Source organism: Ursus americanus, chromosome 14 (genome assembly GCF_024610735.1).
Source record: "Ursus americanus isolate L20-20 chromosome 14, mUrsAme1.1.p, whole genome shotgun sequence".
NCBI lineage: Eukaryota > Metazoa > Chordata > Mammalia > Carnivora > Ursidae > Ursus > Ursus americanus.
In genome coordinates, this window is record NC_142140.1 from 38,493,152 (window position 1) to 38,505,802 (window position 12,651).

Consider the following 12,651-nt stretch of genomic DNA (forward strand, 5'->3'; position numbering starts at 1 on the left):
TCACAAGAACTGACATTCACTGAGCACCTACCTACTTCTCCCCAAGTCCTGTGCTAAGCATTTTAAGTAGACTAACTCATTTAATCCTAACGTGACGTTATGAGGAAACAGGCACACACTGAGAGGACAAGCACTTTGCCCAAGTCCACACAGCCAGAAAACAGAGAAGCTTAAGTCGCACCCAGGCTGTCTAGCCATAGAGGTAAAGCCCTTTGGCTCCTACTGTGTGTTGACAGTAACCAGCCCTGCACGCAACCGGAATCTGCTCCGGGTGGAGGGGGGGGGCGGGAACCAGCCTCGCAAATAAAGCAGATACGATTCTTGCTTCGAGAGCTATTGAATGCCTAAAACGTATAGGCGCTGGGATGCAGAGGGCACAGGCAAGGCTCGTCTCTCTCACTCAGTCCTGATGTCTGTCCGAGGGCGGCTGCTTCTAAGGATGGGGCCCAAATTTCAGGAGGAAGCTCTCCCTGACCGTTTCCGCACAGGACCCTTTTACCCCTGGAGGCCAACGGGAACCGAGACCTGCCTGAGGCTGGGGTGGGGCGAAACGAGGCGAGGCGGAGGTAGAGCCAGGTGGAGGAGGGGCCTGCACCCAGCCAAGGCTTTGGCGTGACGGGCACGGACAGGACCTCGGCGGAGCTGAATCCAGGAGGACCTAAGCGGTGCCCGGGAGCCAGAGACTGGGCCTGCATGGGGCGGGGCACGTTGCGGAGGAGGTGTAGCCTGCGCTCTGCCACAGCGGCGAAGCGCACGGAGCGGGGGGCGTGGCTCGGGGACGGCGGGGGCGCAGAGGCGGAGCCAGGGCAGAGACCGGGTTTGCGTCGGCTCAGTGTTATGACGCCATGAACCGAGGGCGGAGCCTAAGCGGTGACGCGTGGAGGCGGGGTGGTGTCTGGCGGCCTAGGGAAAGTCTGGACCAGGTGGGGCGCTGAGGGCCGCGACCGCTGCAGTGCGTCCGCCGCACCGCTAGGGGCCAGCGCGGTCGGTCGGAAGAGTCCAAACCACAGAGCGAGAGAAACCGGCCAGCGCGGAGCGAGGACGCGGAGCATCCCGGATCTTGGCTTCAACATGTCAGTACCTCCCCCTTCCCACGCGAAGCGTGTTAATCCTCGCTATCTCCCGTCCGCCCCACGCGTGCGGTCCTCAAGTGGATACGCCGCCCCGCACGCCCTCCCTGCGTCTGTCATTCCCTCCCAGAGCATGCCGAGCCACGCCCACCCAGAGTCAAGCTCCCGAAGCACCCCCACCCCCACAAAAACACTGCACGGTTTGTCACCCACTGGGAGGGAGGGGGAAACTGAGGCACAGGAGAGCCTTGCCGCCTCTCGCTGAGGGACACAGGAGCTCCGCCCTCGGTGGGGGGAGACGGCAGTGAAAGGGTTAAACCCGCGGGGAAGTCTGGGGCTCCAAGCCTGGGGGCGGACCCTGGGGCTTCCTCCCTCTAGGTCCAGGGCTGCGGCTGCTGAGGAGGTGGCTGATGCAGGTGAGGGGCTTATAGCCCTCTGAGTGGGATATAGTGGGGGGGGGGGGCCTCCTACCTGTGCATGACCAGTGTGGAATTGGCCTCCAGCTCAGGGGACCTTCTTGGGGAGGTGGGGAAGGGGAGCCAGGACGTCCTCTCTGGAGCAGGTGAGTAGAAACGTGCGGCCCAGGGGATCCCCCACCGCCAGAAATCCCCCACCATAGACCCTCCCGGCAGCGGGGCCTGGGGTAGGATGGGCAAACAATGGGATTTAGACGTAGGAGGTCTGAGCCCCCAACCTGGTGGCCGTTGGACACCCTTGTGGATTTAGGAAGGAAGCTGTGGTCCTTATCTAGGGTGACTACGAAACTCTGGCCAGTGGGGAACCAAGCCTGCCAGAGCCACGCTGCTGTGGGACTGTGAGCCAGGCCCCTTGCCAGTGTTGTTGGGGCCCCATCTGAGGGGATACTTGGGTCTGTGCCCAAGCAAAGTGTCCTGAGCTGCACAGTGTTGGGGAGGGGGCCGTGGGCTCTGTGCTGCAGGCAGGGAAGGCAGTTCAGGGAGGCGAAATCCAATCCTAATGGGTGGGTGAGTGGTGCCCCAGGATTGGTCAGGTGGCAGGCATGGCCCAAGTGGTCAAAAAAGCTGGGACCTAGAATGTAGGGAAAAGGAAGGGACAGGGATGCTCCTGGAGGCAGCTGTGTTCGCTCCAAAGGGAATCTTGAGTGGGTTTAAGTAGGGGATCATGGTGTCTAGTTTGCATGTTCTGTCTGATGGCCAGCCGGCCATGATGGCAAGCCTAAATCCACTGTCCTTGGGAGGACAAAGTTAGCCACAGCAGGCTGGCACCAGGACTCTTGGGTTCTGCCCCAGACTTTAGCCTTCAGCCTCCCTCCAATGTGGGGCAGGACACTCTGGACCTATTTCCTCTGCTGTCCACCTGAGTCAGGTATAGGGGATGGTCTCCAGGTCACCTGTGCCATCAGGTGAGTATGAAGACAAGGTGTAGCTTACAAGTTCCGGGATGCATGGCTCCTCTAGCACTCTGTCAGCCCCTCCCTGCCCCAACCTTGTCCTCCCTCTTGGTACAGCCTAACATGGCTGTTGTCCATAGGAGGAGCACCCTTGTGGTCTGAGGAGATCCCACTGTTTGGATACTGTGCTCTCAATCCCTAGCCTGCCACTTAGCCATCTGCAACCGAGCAGGAGATGACCTGGGCTCCCAGCCTGACCCAGCTGAGCCTAGATCCTCCATGTAGGGGAGAGCTCACTCTGAGCCCTGGCCCACCAAAGCTGACCCCTACCCTAGACCCTACACGCCAGATAGAGCTGATCCTGAGTACCAGCCCAGCCGAGCTGACTCTGGATCCTGCATGCCAGCCAGAGTTGACCCTGAGATCCAACCTGGCCACGCTGACCCTGGATCCTGCACACCAGCCAGAGCTGACCCTGAGCCCCAGGCTAGCTGAGCTGACCCCGGGTTCTGCATGCCATCCGGAGATGATCCTCAGTCCTGGCTCAACTGAGCTGACCCTGGATCCCGCACACCAGCCAGAGGAGACCCCAGCCCCCAACCTGGCTGAACTGACCCTGGAGCCTGTGCACTGCCGACCTGAGCTCCTGGATGCCTGTGCCGACCTCATCAATGAGCAGTGGCCCCGAAGCCGTGCCTCCCGCCTGCACTCCTTGGGCCAGTCCTCAGATGCCTTCCCCCTCTGCCTGATGCTGCTGAGCCCCCAACCCACTCCTGAGGCCGCCCCCATTGTGGTGGGTCATGCCCGCTTGTCACGGGTGCTGGACCGGCCCCAGAGCCTCCTGGTGGAGACAGTGGTGGTGGCCCGGGCTCTGAGGGGCCGCGGCTTTGGCCGCCGTCTTATGGAGGGCCTGGAGGTTTTTGCTCAGGCCCGGGGCTTCCGCCGGCTACACCTCACCACCCATGACCAGCTGCAGTTCTATGCCCACCTGGGCTACCAGCTGGGTGAGCCTGTGCAGGGCCTGGTCTTCACCAGCCGACGGCTGCCTGCCACCCTGCTCAAGGCCTTTCCCAGAGCCCCCTCTTCCCGGCCACCCTCCAAGGCTTCTAGTCTAACTGCCCAGACTGCCCCAAGAGCCTTCAAGGGACCATCATTGCCACCACCCCCTCCCTTGCCTGAGCCCTTGACCACCTCACCCTCACCTCCTGCAGGGCCCCCTCCACAAAGCCTGCTGGAGACGCAGTACCAAGACCTGAGAGGATGCCCCATATTCTGGATGGAAAAGGACATCTGAGGGCTACCCAGAGCAAGGCACTGTCCTTCAGGGTCGATGGACTGCTTAGGACAGTACCAGCCTCAGCCCATTGGCCATACTTCAGTCCCCAGACCTTGGGGGCAACTTTAGCCTGGCCCTGTTTCCGGAGTACCAGTGGGGCTGGGAGATTGCTCCATAGCTGTGGCTCAGAGCTGTCAGTGTGGCTGAATAAAGGCTTCTGTTGGGTGTGGCTGTGACAGTTTATTTGTTGACCCACCCTCACCTCACAGCCTTATCTTAGATCCTCTCTCTCTCTGTAAGATCCTCTGGATCCACCTTGGCCCCGGGGCCATGGATGAAGAGACACCTAACCTTTGCCCATCCTACTCTGCCAGGCCCAGGAGACAAAGGGTCTGTTCCCTTCCACTTCACTCATCACCATTCACTGATCACCTACTGTGTGTCAGGCCCTAAACTGGGCCCGGGCAATGGGGAACTAGACAGATAGGGCCTCGACCCAAGGGACGGAAGGAGACAGGCACACAGTGGCAGGATCTATGTTGGAACAGTGGGAGCCCAAGTGTCCTCAGTCCATTTGGAAATCCAGGGGAGGTGATGTCATAGCAGAGACCTGAGTGCTAAGTAGGAATCAAGCTAGGCAAGGGAGAGGGTGTTAAGTGTCCCTGGGGCAGGGAACAAGATGGACAGAGGAGGGGACTGGTGAGAACTGTGAGTGGGCAAGGTGTCAGAGGGCACCGTGGTGCCATGACAGAGATGGAGAACATGGGAGGGGAGCTGCCAGGCTGACGTATGGTGTGGCTGATCTGAGAGGCTAGAGGACCACATGGGGACCATGTCCCCCCCACCCCCATCCTGTGGCTAGTAGTTGGGGAAGTGTTCCCAGCTTTCCATGCTGTTTGGAAGGTGTGGCCATGGCCATGGCCTTTAAGCTCACAGCCCCTCTCTCCTGCAGGTTTCCATCCCTGGGGCGTGATCATGCAGCTGGGCCTGGCCCTAGTGCTCGGAGTGGCCCTGCGCCTGGGGTTTGGCCAGCCCTTCCTGGGGGTTCCTGAACACCCCTTCTCTGTGCTGTGGAACATACCTTCAGCACACTGTAAGACTCGCTTTGGCGTGCACCTGCCACTAGAGGCCTTGGGCATCACAGCCAACCGTGGCCAGCGTTTCCATGGCCAGAACATCACCATCTTCTACAAGAACCAACTCGGCCTCTACCCCTACCTTGGGCCCAGGGGCACAGCTCACAACGGGGGCATCCCTCAGGTTGTCCCTCTTGACCACCACCTGGCACGGGCTGCCTACCAGATCCACCGCAGCCTAGGACGTGGCTTCGCTGGCCTGGCAGTGCTAGACTGGGAGGAATGGTGCCCACTCTGGGCTGGGAACTGGGGCCGCCGCCGAATCTATCAGGCAGCCTCATGGGCTTGGGCACAGCGGGTGTTCCCCGACCTGAGCCCCCAGGAGCAGCTCCACAAGGCCCATGCTGGCTTTGAACAGGCAGCCCGGGCCCTGATGGAGGACACGCTGCGGCTGGGCCAGGCACTGCAACCCCATGGGCTCTGGGGCTTCTACCACTTCCCAGCCTGTGGCAATGGCTGGCATGGTATGGCTTCCAATTACACGGGCCACTGCCACCCAGCCGCTCTCGCCCGCAACACCCAACTTCACTGGCTCTGGGCTGCCTCCAGCGCCCTCTTCCCTAGCATCTACCTCCCACCCAGGCTGCCACCTATCTACCACCAGGCGTTTGTCCGATACCGCCTGGAGGAGGCCTTCCGTGTGGCCTCTGTTGGGCATCCACATCCCCTGCCTGTCCTGGCCTATGCCCGCCTCACACACCGGAGCTCTGGAAGGTTCCTGTCTCAGGTGAGTGAAAGTTGAGCTCTAGGGGTCTGAGTGGGGAGGCATGGCCCTGTCCTACGAAGGTCTGAAGAGAAGACCTTGCCCTGGGGGGAATTTGACGGGGAGACCCTGATCTAGTTCTTAGTGGGGAGGTCCTATCCTGGAGCATCTGAAAAGGAAGTATGGCTCTGCCTTGGAATATCTTGAGGGGAAAGGCAAGGCCTAGCCTTTGGAGCCCTGGTCTGAGGGGAGACATCCTCTGAGTAGAGGACCTGAGAAGCCCCTCAGAGGCTCAGTGCCAAGGAATCTTATTTTAGATGTGGAATCAGATCATGGCGATGAGCCAGAAAAGTTTCTCGAAGGTGGAAGTAGGCCCTGTTGGATCTGGGCAGCTCAGCCCTTGCTTAGCAGTTCTTTGCCTCCAGGATGACCTTGTGCAGACCATTGGTGTGAGCGCAGCACTCGGGGCAGCCGGCGTGGTGCTCTGGGGGGACCTGAGCTTCTCCAGCTCTGAGGTGATCATTGCCCCTCCAACCTGCCAGGCAGCCCATGCTGGAGTCCCAGGGTTGGGGGGAGGACCATGTCAGAGCCATGGAGCAGGAGCATTGATACATCCTTCCCCTCTTCTCAGGAGGAGTGCTGGCATCTCCATGACTACCTAGTGGGCACCCTGGGCCCCTATGTAATCAACGTGACCAAGGCAGCCATAGCCTGCAGTCACCAGCGGTGCCATGGCCATGGGCGCTGTGCCTGGCAAGATGGAGGACAGCTGGAAGCCTTCCTGCACCTGCAGTCAGATGGCAGCCCTGGAGCCTGGGAGTCCTTTAGCTGCCGTTGTTACCCGGGCTGGGCTGGCCCTACCTGCCAGGAGCCCAGGCCTGAGCCCAGGCCTGAAAAAGCAGCATAAAGCCAGAAGTTACCTGCCCCTGAGTCTCTTGTCCCTGCTACCATTTTTCTAGTCCTGGAGGGAGGATTCTGTCCCACTCTTGCTCTATTCAGTTTATAGTCAATCCTCCCATACATACCCCCCACTTCCCGTGGGACCCCTGGGATGTGGAAGGGGCCAGAAAAAAAGGTTTATATCATTTTACGTTATTATTATTATTTTGCTTACACCATTTTAAAACCAAAAGTCCTCTGAGATCACTTTGTCCCTTCCGATAAGGAAGCAGCCCTAGGGAGAGTCAGCGTTCCAGATGGTTAGGGTTGCCAGCCCAGAGCTCTGTTCCAACTCCTCACCAGGTCCATGGAGAGGTCACAGGAGACCCGCCCAGGGACAGGTGGGCTCCAGGATCTTGGCTAAGGTCTGTAGGTGCTAAGCTGTTGTCTGTCCTCTGCTTCATCATAAAGTCACTTTTTCTTTCACTGCCTAAGGTTTGACTGTTCACCCAGTTCTACCAAGCCCCACTCTCTTCCTGTCGCGAATGTCCAGCCTCAAGTGCCAAGAAATGCCTGTCCTGCCTGTCGTGGTAGGCTGCTCCAAGGCGGCAGCTTCAGAGTTAACGACTGTGTGTGGATGCACATGGGCACGGGAGGTGGGGGTGGGTGTACGCAGGGCATTGTGGGTGCATAGTTCAGCTAGAGCGTCGTGGGCTTTTGGGTCTCGGGAGTAGACTACAATTCCCGAGGTGCCTTGCGCCCAGCCGGCCGGCGGTCACCTGTGCGCACAGCCCCCTGGGACTAGTAGTTTCGGCCGCGTGGATGTGGGCCTGAACCCAATGGCCAAGAACTCGCCTTCCCGGCCACCCGTTTAGCAGGGCGGGGCGCCCCGACCCGTTTGGCAGGGCGGGGCGCCTCGCGAAGATGGTGTCGCGTGTGGCGTGTGGCTCCCGTCGTCTGCCCAAGTCTCAGCTTAGCCCACCGGCCGGCGTCTCGCCGGTCTGGAGCCCTCGCCCGCCGGGTCCCTGACCCCGCGCCCTCCGCGCGCCCGCGCTACTGATTCCCGGCATGCCCCGCGCCCGTAAGGGCAGCGCGCCCCGTAAGGGCGGCCAGCGCCGCGGAGCGGGTAAGTGGGGAGCAGCAAATGAACAGCGAGCGGGGGTCCTGCGTGGCTTTCCCGTCGGTGTCCCGGAGGGTCTTGGGCGGAAACTCCTGCCTAGACCAACCTGGCGCTGCGTCCCGCAACTCCCCCGCGGCCGGCACGTGCCCCAGGAGGCAGCGGCCACGTGGGTGTCCAACTTGAGCGCACTGCTTGCAGCTCAGGAGCTCGCGTTACCGGACCTAAACCGGTGGGCACCTCCCCGCCTCAGTTTCCCCCATTGCCGCTCCACCCCGGTTGCCTCCTGTGGTGGACAAACCGCTGGACAGAGCAGGAAGCCTAACCCCCTCGCCACTCGCTGGTGCTTTCCTGGACTGGGCTAGGAAATTGCTGGGAGGCCTAGCCTGCGGGGGGGGGGGGTACCGAGGGGGGCAGCAATGGGGAAGTTGCAGAATTCCAGCTTTGGTGGGCCTGGCACGAGAGGGTTGGGGAGTGCCCTGGAGCCTGAGGCAGCCCTGAGACTTATCAGCTTCGAACAGGAGCGTGTCTTGGTGCAGTAAACACATATGTTTACTTTGCAGGAATGGGGTGCCTGCTAGGCACAGCTCAGACCTGGCCACAACCCTAATAGGACTTGGGTGTGGGGATATCTTAAGAGGGTAGCGATATTCCAGAAGGACTGGTGCTGGGGGACAAGTTCATTAAATGGTGTCAACCCCAGACTTAGGAACCAAGGAATCCTGGAGGGGCTTCTGGGTGAATCCTGAGGTGAAGAAGAGAGCACCGTGCAGAGGGAAAAACTTGTGCAAAGGCCTGGCATCTGGAGGGAGCAAATGAGGGAGGCTGGGCTGCTTTGGCTGGTTAGGGTAGTAAGCGAGGAGGTGAGCAGAGGCCTGCATGCGTGCTGGACTTTTCCAGCAGGCACATGGAGTATTTAGTTCCTGAGAAGTAGGACCAGCCTGGTGACCAGAACCCATCTGGGGCTCTGCTGCAGTGCCTGCCCTTGCCAAAGCCAGCCCGTGGCCCTGAGCAGAACCCCCACACAGGAGTGTACGTTTTGCTGACCCTGACATTCTCCTGTGTTTACCTATCTTCAAGGACTGATGCGGTCAGGGGCCACTCCACTTTCTGCATTTCCCAGGTTCAGAAGAGTGCTTTGTGTCCATTCACCCAGGGCTAAAGGCCTGGTATGGTCGAAGGGGAGCACACAAGAGTTTGCTTGAAGCCTGGGGCAGCCACCCACGGTCCACTAGGAGCTGGGCTTCTGCCCCAGGGCAGATAGGTGATGTTGGTCCACAGAAGAGCCATAACTATTTGTTTGTTTAGTTATTGTCTTCACTCGCTATACCAAAAGAGTCCTTTAGCATCTCTGTTTTGCGGATGAAGAAATTGAGGGGGTAAAGGCTAAGCATTTGACTTGGTTACACCCCTTTTAAGATATGGAGCTGGAATTTGAACCCTGTATCTATCTGTATATATTCTATATGAACAGATCCTATAATTAAGCCCCTAACCTTTGCCCTGGCCCTTTTTAGGCATAATCTGGGCTAGTGGCTGAGCTCCCCTAGGATTTGCCTGGAAATGCCCCCACTCCAGGCTCAGCCACAGGCCTAGGTGGGGCCTGTGCAGCCCCTTCTGCCTCTACCAGGCTCTCAGTCTCCTCCTTAAAACAGGCTTTAGCCTCAGGGAGGCTGTACTCACCAAGCCTGACAGGTTTTCCTAGGCTGGGCCTCGTGCCTGATGTTCTCCAGCTGATGGACCTCATTCCCTTTCTCCTCCTTCCTGGCTCAGTGTCCCCTGCATCAGCCCTGGTGCTTCCCACCTCAGTCTGTTTTCTCATCTCTGAGAGGGGCAGGATTCTATTCTTGTGGGGTCATGAGGTTGGGTGAGGTACCCCCAGCCATCACTCATCAGTGGAGGCAGGCCAGGTGCGGCCACAAGTGTGTTTGACCCTCCCCAGGTGCCCGGAGCAGTACCCAAGCTGACTCAGGTTCGAGCGAGGATGAGGCCGTCAGTGAGGCCCGGAGCACCACCAGTGAATGCCCCAGCCTTCTTAGCACCGCAGCAGAGGACAGCCTCGGTGAGAGCGGTGGGAGTTTGGCAGGGACTCTGTGGGCATTCCCTGGGGTAGGGCGAGACACAGGGCTGACCAGCTGGCCTTGCAGGGGGGGATGCCGTGGATGAGCAGGGCCAGCAGGAAGACCTTGAGGAGAAGTTGAAGGAGTATGTGGACTGCCTCACAGATAAGAGGTACCCCTGACCGCCAGCCAACCCCCACACCCGTGTCCCTGCTCAGCCCATGCCAAGTGTGACCCAGTAGGGCTGGCCTACAAGGTCCCCTCTCTTCATCCCCCCCAGTGCCAAGACCCGGCAGGGTGCTCTTGAGAGCCTTCGTCTGGCCCTGGCATCCCGCCTACTCCCCGACTTCTTGCTGGAGCGCCGCCTCACCCTGGCTGATGCCTTGGAAAAGTGCCTCAAGAAAGGTTGGGCCCTGGGGGCTCATGGGAGACCCGAACTGGCTGGGTACTGACCCTTGCTGCATGGGCTGACCGGAAAGCATTCCTGCAGGGAAGGGCGAGGAACAGGCGCTGGCCGCTGCCGTGCTAGGCCTGCTCTGTGTGCAGCTGGGCCCTGGACCCAAGGGCGAGGAGCTCTTTCACAGCCTGCAGCCCTTCCTGGTCTCTGTGCTCAGTGATGGCACAGCTAGCCCTGCTGCCCGGCTCCACGTGAGTGTTTCAGGCTCTGTGACACCCTTCCCTCCCCTAGTCCCCAAGCAGAGAGGTGGGTTCCACCTGCCTTCAGGCTCCCCTACTCTGAGGGTGAGCCCTGTGGCCGGGAACCCAGGCTCACTCTCTGACCTTGGCATGGCTTTGCCCCCTTCCCACAGTGCGCTTCTGCTCTTGGCTTGGGGTGCTATGTGGCTGCTGCCGATGTCCAGGTAAGTGGCCTCTGGGCGCAGGTAATAGAGCACGTAGGCCCTAGCTCTGCCCCTGAGCCATTCCCACTGGCTCCCTGTGTCCCTAGGACCTGGTGTCTTGCCTCAGCTGCTTGGAAAGCGTTTTCAGCCGGTCCTGTGGAATGGGTGGCTCCACAGCCCCTGTGGTCCCCGCCAGCCTGCATGGCCTGCTCTGTGCTGCCCTGCAGGCCTGGGCGTTGCTCCTCACCGTCTGCCCCGGCACCCACATCAGCCACATCCTGGACAGGTAAGAGCCACTGCTCGCTGCGAGTGGGAGGGGAAAGGCGACGAGGCCCCCAGCCCACATGTAGCTCAGCCTGCCCCTTCCCCAGGCAGCTGCCCCGGCTGCCCCAGCTCTTGTCCAGCGAGAGCGTGAACCTGCGAATCGCGGCCGGCGAGACCATCGCACTGCTCTTTGAGCTTGCCCGGGACCTTGAGGTGTGAGGGGGGGACGGGAAGGGAGGGGGCCTCCTGACACCAGCTGTCCACACTAGGCTGGATGCAGGGGATACCGCAGAAGATAGGGCAGCCTTAGGTCATGATGGTGGGGAGGTAGCCCTAACACAGACTCAGACGCTGGGTGCCGCGGTGGGGGCTCTGAGCAGGGGTGTCTGGCCCAGGTCGGGGCCTGGAAGGGATTCAGGGGGCCAGGCAGAGGAGGAAACCACTTCTTCCGTGAGAGGAAGGCTTTGGGCAACCCCGGGTTGAGAGCTTGCAGAGTCCGGGCTTCCGCTCACACACCCTGCATTGCTGCCACTACAGGAGGATTTTCTGTACGAGGACATGGAGGCCCTCTGCGGCGCCCTGCGGACCCTGGCCACTGACAGCAACAAGTACCGTGCCAAGGCTGACCGCCGGCGTCAGCGCTCTACCTTCCGCGCCGTGCTGCACTTCGTTGAGGTACGTGTGAGAACGTGTGTCCTGGTGAGAGTGCTCCCCGGACACAGCCGCCGAGCCCTGGTCTGTGGGTCCCTCTACGCTGCAGGGCGGTGAGTGTGAGGAAGAGTCCATCCGCTTCGGCCTCGAGGTGCTCTATGTGGACAGCTGGGCTCGGCGCCGTGTCTATGCCGCCTTCAAGGACGTGCTGGGATCAGGCATGCACCACCACCTCCAGGTGGGAAGATGGACGGGGAGGGGGTACCCAGCCAGCTTGGCTCTTTAGGACCAGCCTGAGCTCGCTGCCCGTTTGTCCCCCAGAACAATGAGCTACTCCGTGACATCTTTGGCCTGGGCCCGGTGCTGGTGCTGGATGCCACTGCCCTGAAGGCCTGCAAGATATCACGTTTTGAGAAGGTTTGCACCCTTGGGCACCTTTCTCTCCCTCCGCCCCCATTCCCATGGTCTCGAGGCCCGGAGCTCTGCAGGGGCTGGAGGAAAGGGCCCGGGCCTCCCCTTCCCCGGCCCACCAGAGCCTCACGCCCCCCCCCCCCATTCCAGCACTTGTACAACGCTGCAGCCTTCAGAGCGCGGACCAAGGCGCGCAGCCGCGTGCGGGACAAGCGGGCAGACATCCTCTGAGGCGAGGCCGGCTGAGGAGGAGACTGTCCACACGCGTGCCTGTGTTTTTAACAGAAAACACTGCAACAACTGGTCCCTGCCAGGAATTGTCGCTTTATTTTTTTAATGACATAACCAAAAACAGACATGGGGGTGGGGGCTGGAGGCCAGGGCGCTCGGGATCCTGGCCCCTTACCCCTGCACACAGCGCTGTGGCCTCTCCCTGCCCTGTGTCAGGCCCGGCCAGATGTGTGCTTGTCCCAGAGCTGCGGGGCACACGGTAGGAGGACTGTCCCCCTCTCTCCTTTCTCGGGCCCCGCTCCTCTGGGATGATGCGCTTCCTTGAGGGGAATGGCATCTGCACAAGTGGCGCCAGAACAGGTGGGGACGTGAGGCTACCTGGAATGGGTCTGTATGCTGATTTTTAAAGATCATTAGAGAAAAGTAAACTGAATGCTCAGCCTTCTGCACCCCTTAGCTCTGGGTGTTTCTGCCTGCCCTCCCATCCACCACCCCCTGGGTCTCCCCGCATCTCCATCCCACCTTTGCCCTCCCAGACCATCTCCTCAGGTGGCCTTCCTCCCCACACTCAGAGCTCTGCCTGCCTTCGTGCTGAGGCTGGACCCCCACTGGGAGGCCTGGCAGAGTTTGGGCAACAGGGGTGGG

General features: G+C 60.5%; 3 protein-coding genes across 9 annotated transcripts; all 3 read left to right on the forward strand.

The window, feature by feature from the left end:
• Window positions 1–940: 940 nt before the first annotated feature.
• Window positions 941–3,942, forward strand: NAA80 (N-alpha-acetyltransferase 80, NatH catalytic subunit). 3 transcript variants are annotated; one of them, XM_045807188.2, is made up of 3 exons: window positions 1,034–1,073; window positions 1,449–1,486; window positions 2,846–3,942. In XM_045807188.2, the coding sequence occupies exons 2-3, from the start codon at window positions 1,481–1,483 to the stop codon at window positions 3,731–3,733; spliced, it is 894 nt and encodes a 297-aa protein (XP_045663144.1). In that variant the 5' UTR covers window positions 1,034–1,073; window positions 1,449–1,480; the 3' UTR covers window positions 3,734–3,942. The 3 variants fall into 3 exon arrangements, with proteins under 3 accessions (XP_087723154.1, XP_045663145.1, XP_045663144.1); XM_087867028.1 differs by lacking the exon at window positions 1,449–1,486 and having other exon boundaries at window positions 941–1,073; XM_045807189.2 differs by lacking the exon at window positions 1,449–1,486 and having other exon boundaries at window positions 946–1,073; window positions 2,850–3,942.
• Window positions 963–6,626, forward strand: HYAL3 (hyaluronidase 3). 3 transcript variants are annotated; one of them, XM_045807186.2, is made up of 4 exons: window positions 963–1,073; window positions 4,668–5,578; window positions 5,980–6,069; window positions 6,186–6,626. In XM_045807186.2, the coding sequence occupies exons 2-4, from the start codon at window positions 4,691–4,693 to the stop codon at window positions 6,459–6,461; spliced, it is 1,254 nt and encodes a 417-aa protein (XP_045663142.1). In that variant the 5' UTR covers window positions 963–1,073; window positions 4,668–4,690; the 3' UTR covers window positions 6,462–6,626. The 3 variants fall into 3 exon arrangements, with proteins under 3 accessions (XP_045663142.1, XP_087723152.1, XP_045663141.1); XM_087867026.1 differs by lacking the exon at window positions 5,980–6,069 and adding an exon at window positions 1,449–1,486 and having other exon boundaries at window positions 1,022–1,073; XM_045807185.2 differs by lacking the exon at window positions 963–1,073 and adding an exon at window positions 1,356–1,486.
• A 673-nt stretch (window positions 6,627–7,299) lies between these two features.
• IFRD2 (interferon related developmental regulator 2) lies at window positions 7,300–12,462 on the forward strand. Of its 3 annotated transcripts, XM_045807181.2 has the most exons (12): window positions 7,302–7,559; window positions 9,493–9,612; window positions 9,698–9,782; window positions 9,891–10,015; window positions 10,101–10,258; window positions 10,420–10,470; window positions 10,557–10,735; window positions 10,821–10,926; window positions 11,251–11,388; window positions 11,474–11,602; window positions 11,686–11,781; window positions 11,926–12,462. In XM_045807181.2, exons 1-12 carry the CDS (start codon window positions 7,502–7,504, stop codon window positions 12,004–12,006), a joined length of 1,326 nt encoding a protein of 441 aa, XP_045663137.1. In that variant the 5' UTR covers window positions 7,302–7,501; the 3' UTR covers window positions 12,007–12,462. The 3 variants fall into 3 exon arrangements, with proteins under 3 accessions (XP_045663140.1, XP_045663139.1, XP_045663137.1); XM_045807184.2 differs by lacking the exon at window positions 10,821–10,926 and having other exon boundaries at window positions 7,300–7,559; XM_045807183.2 differs by lacking the exon at window positions 10,420–10,470 and having other exon boundaries at window positions 7,300–7,559.
• The last annotated feature ends 189 nt before the right edge of the window (window positions 12,463–12,651 follow it).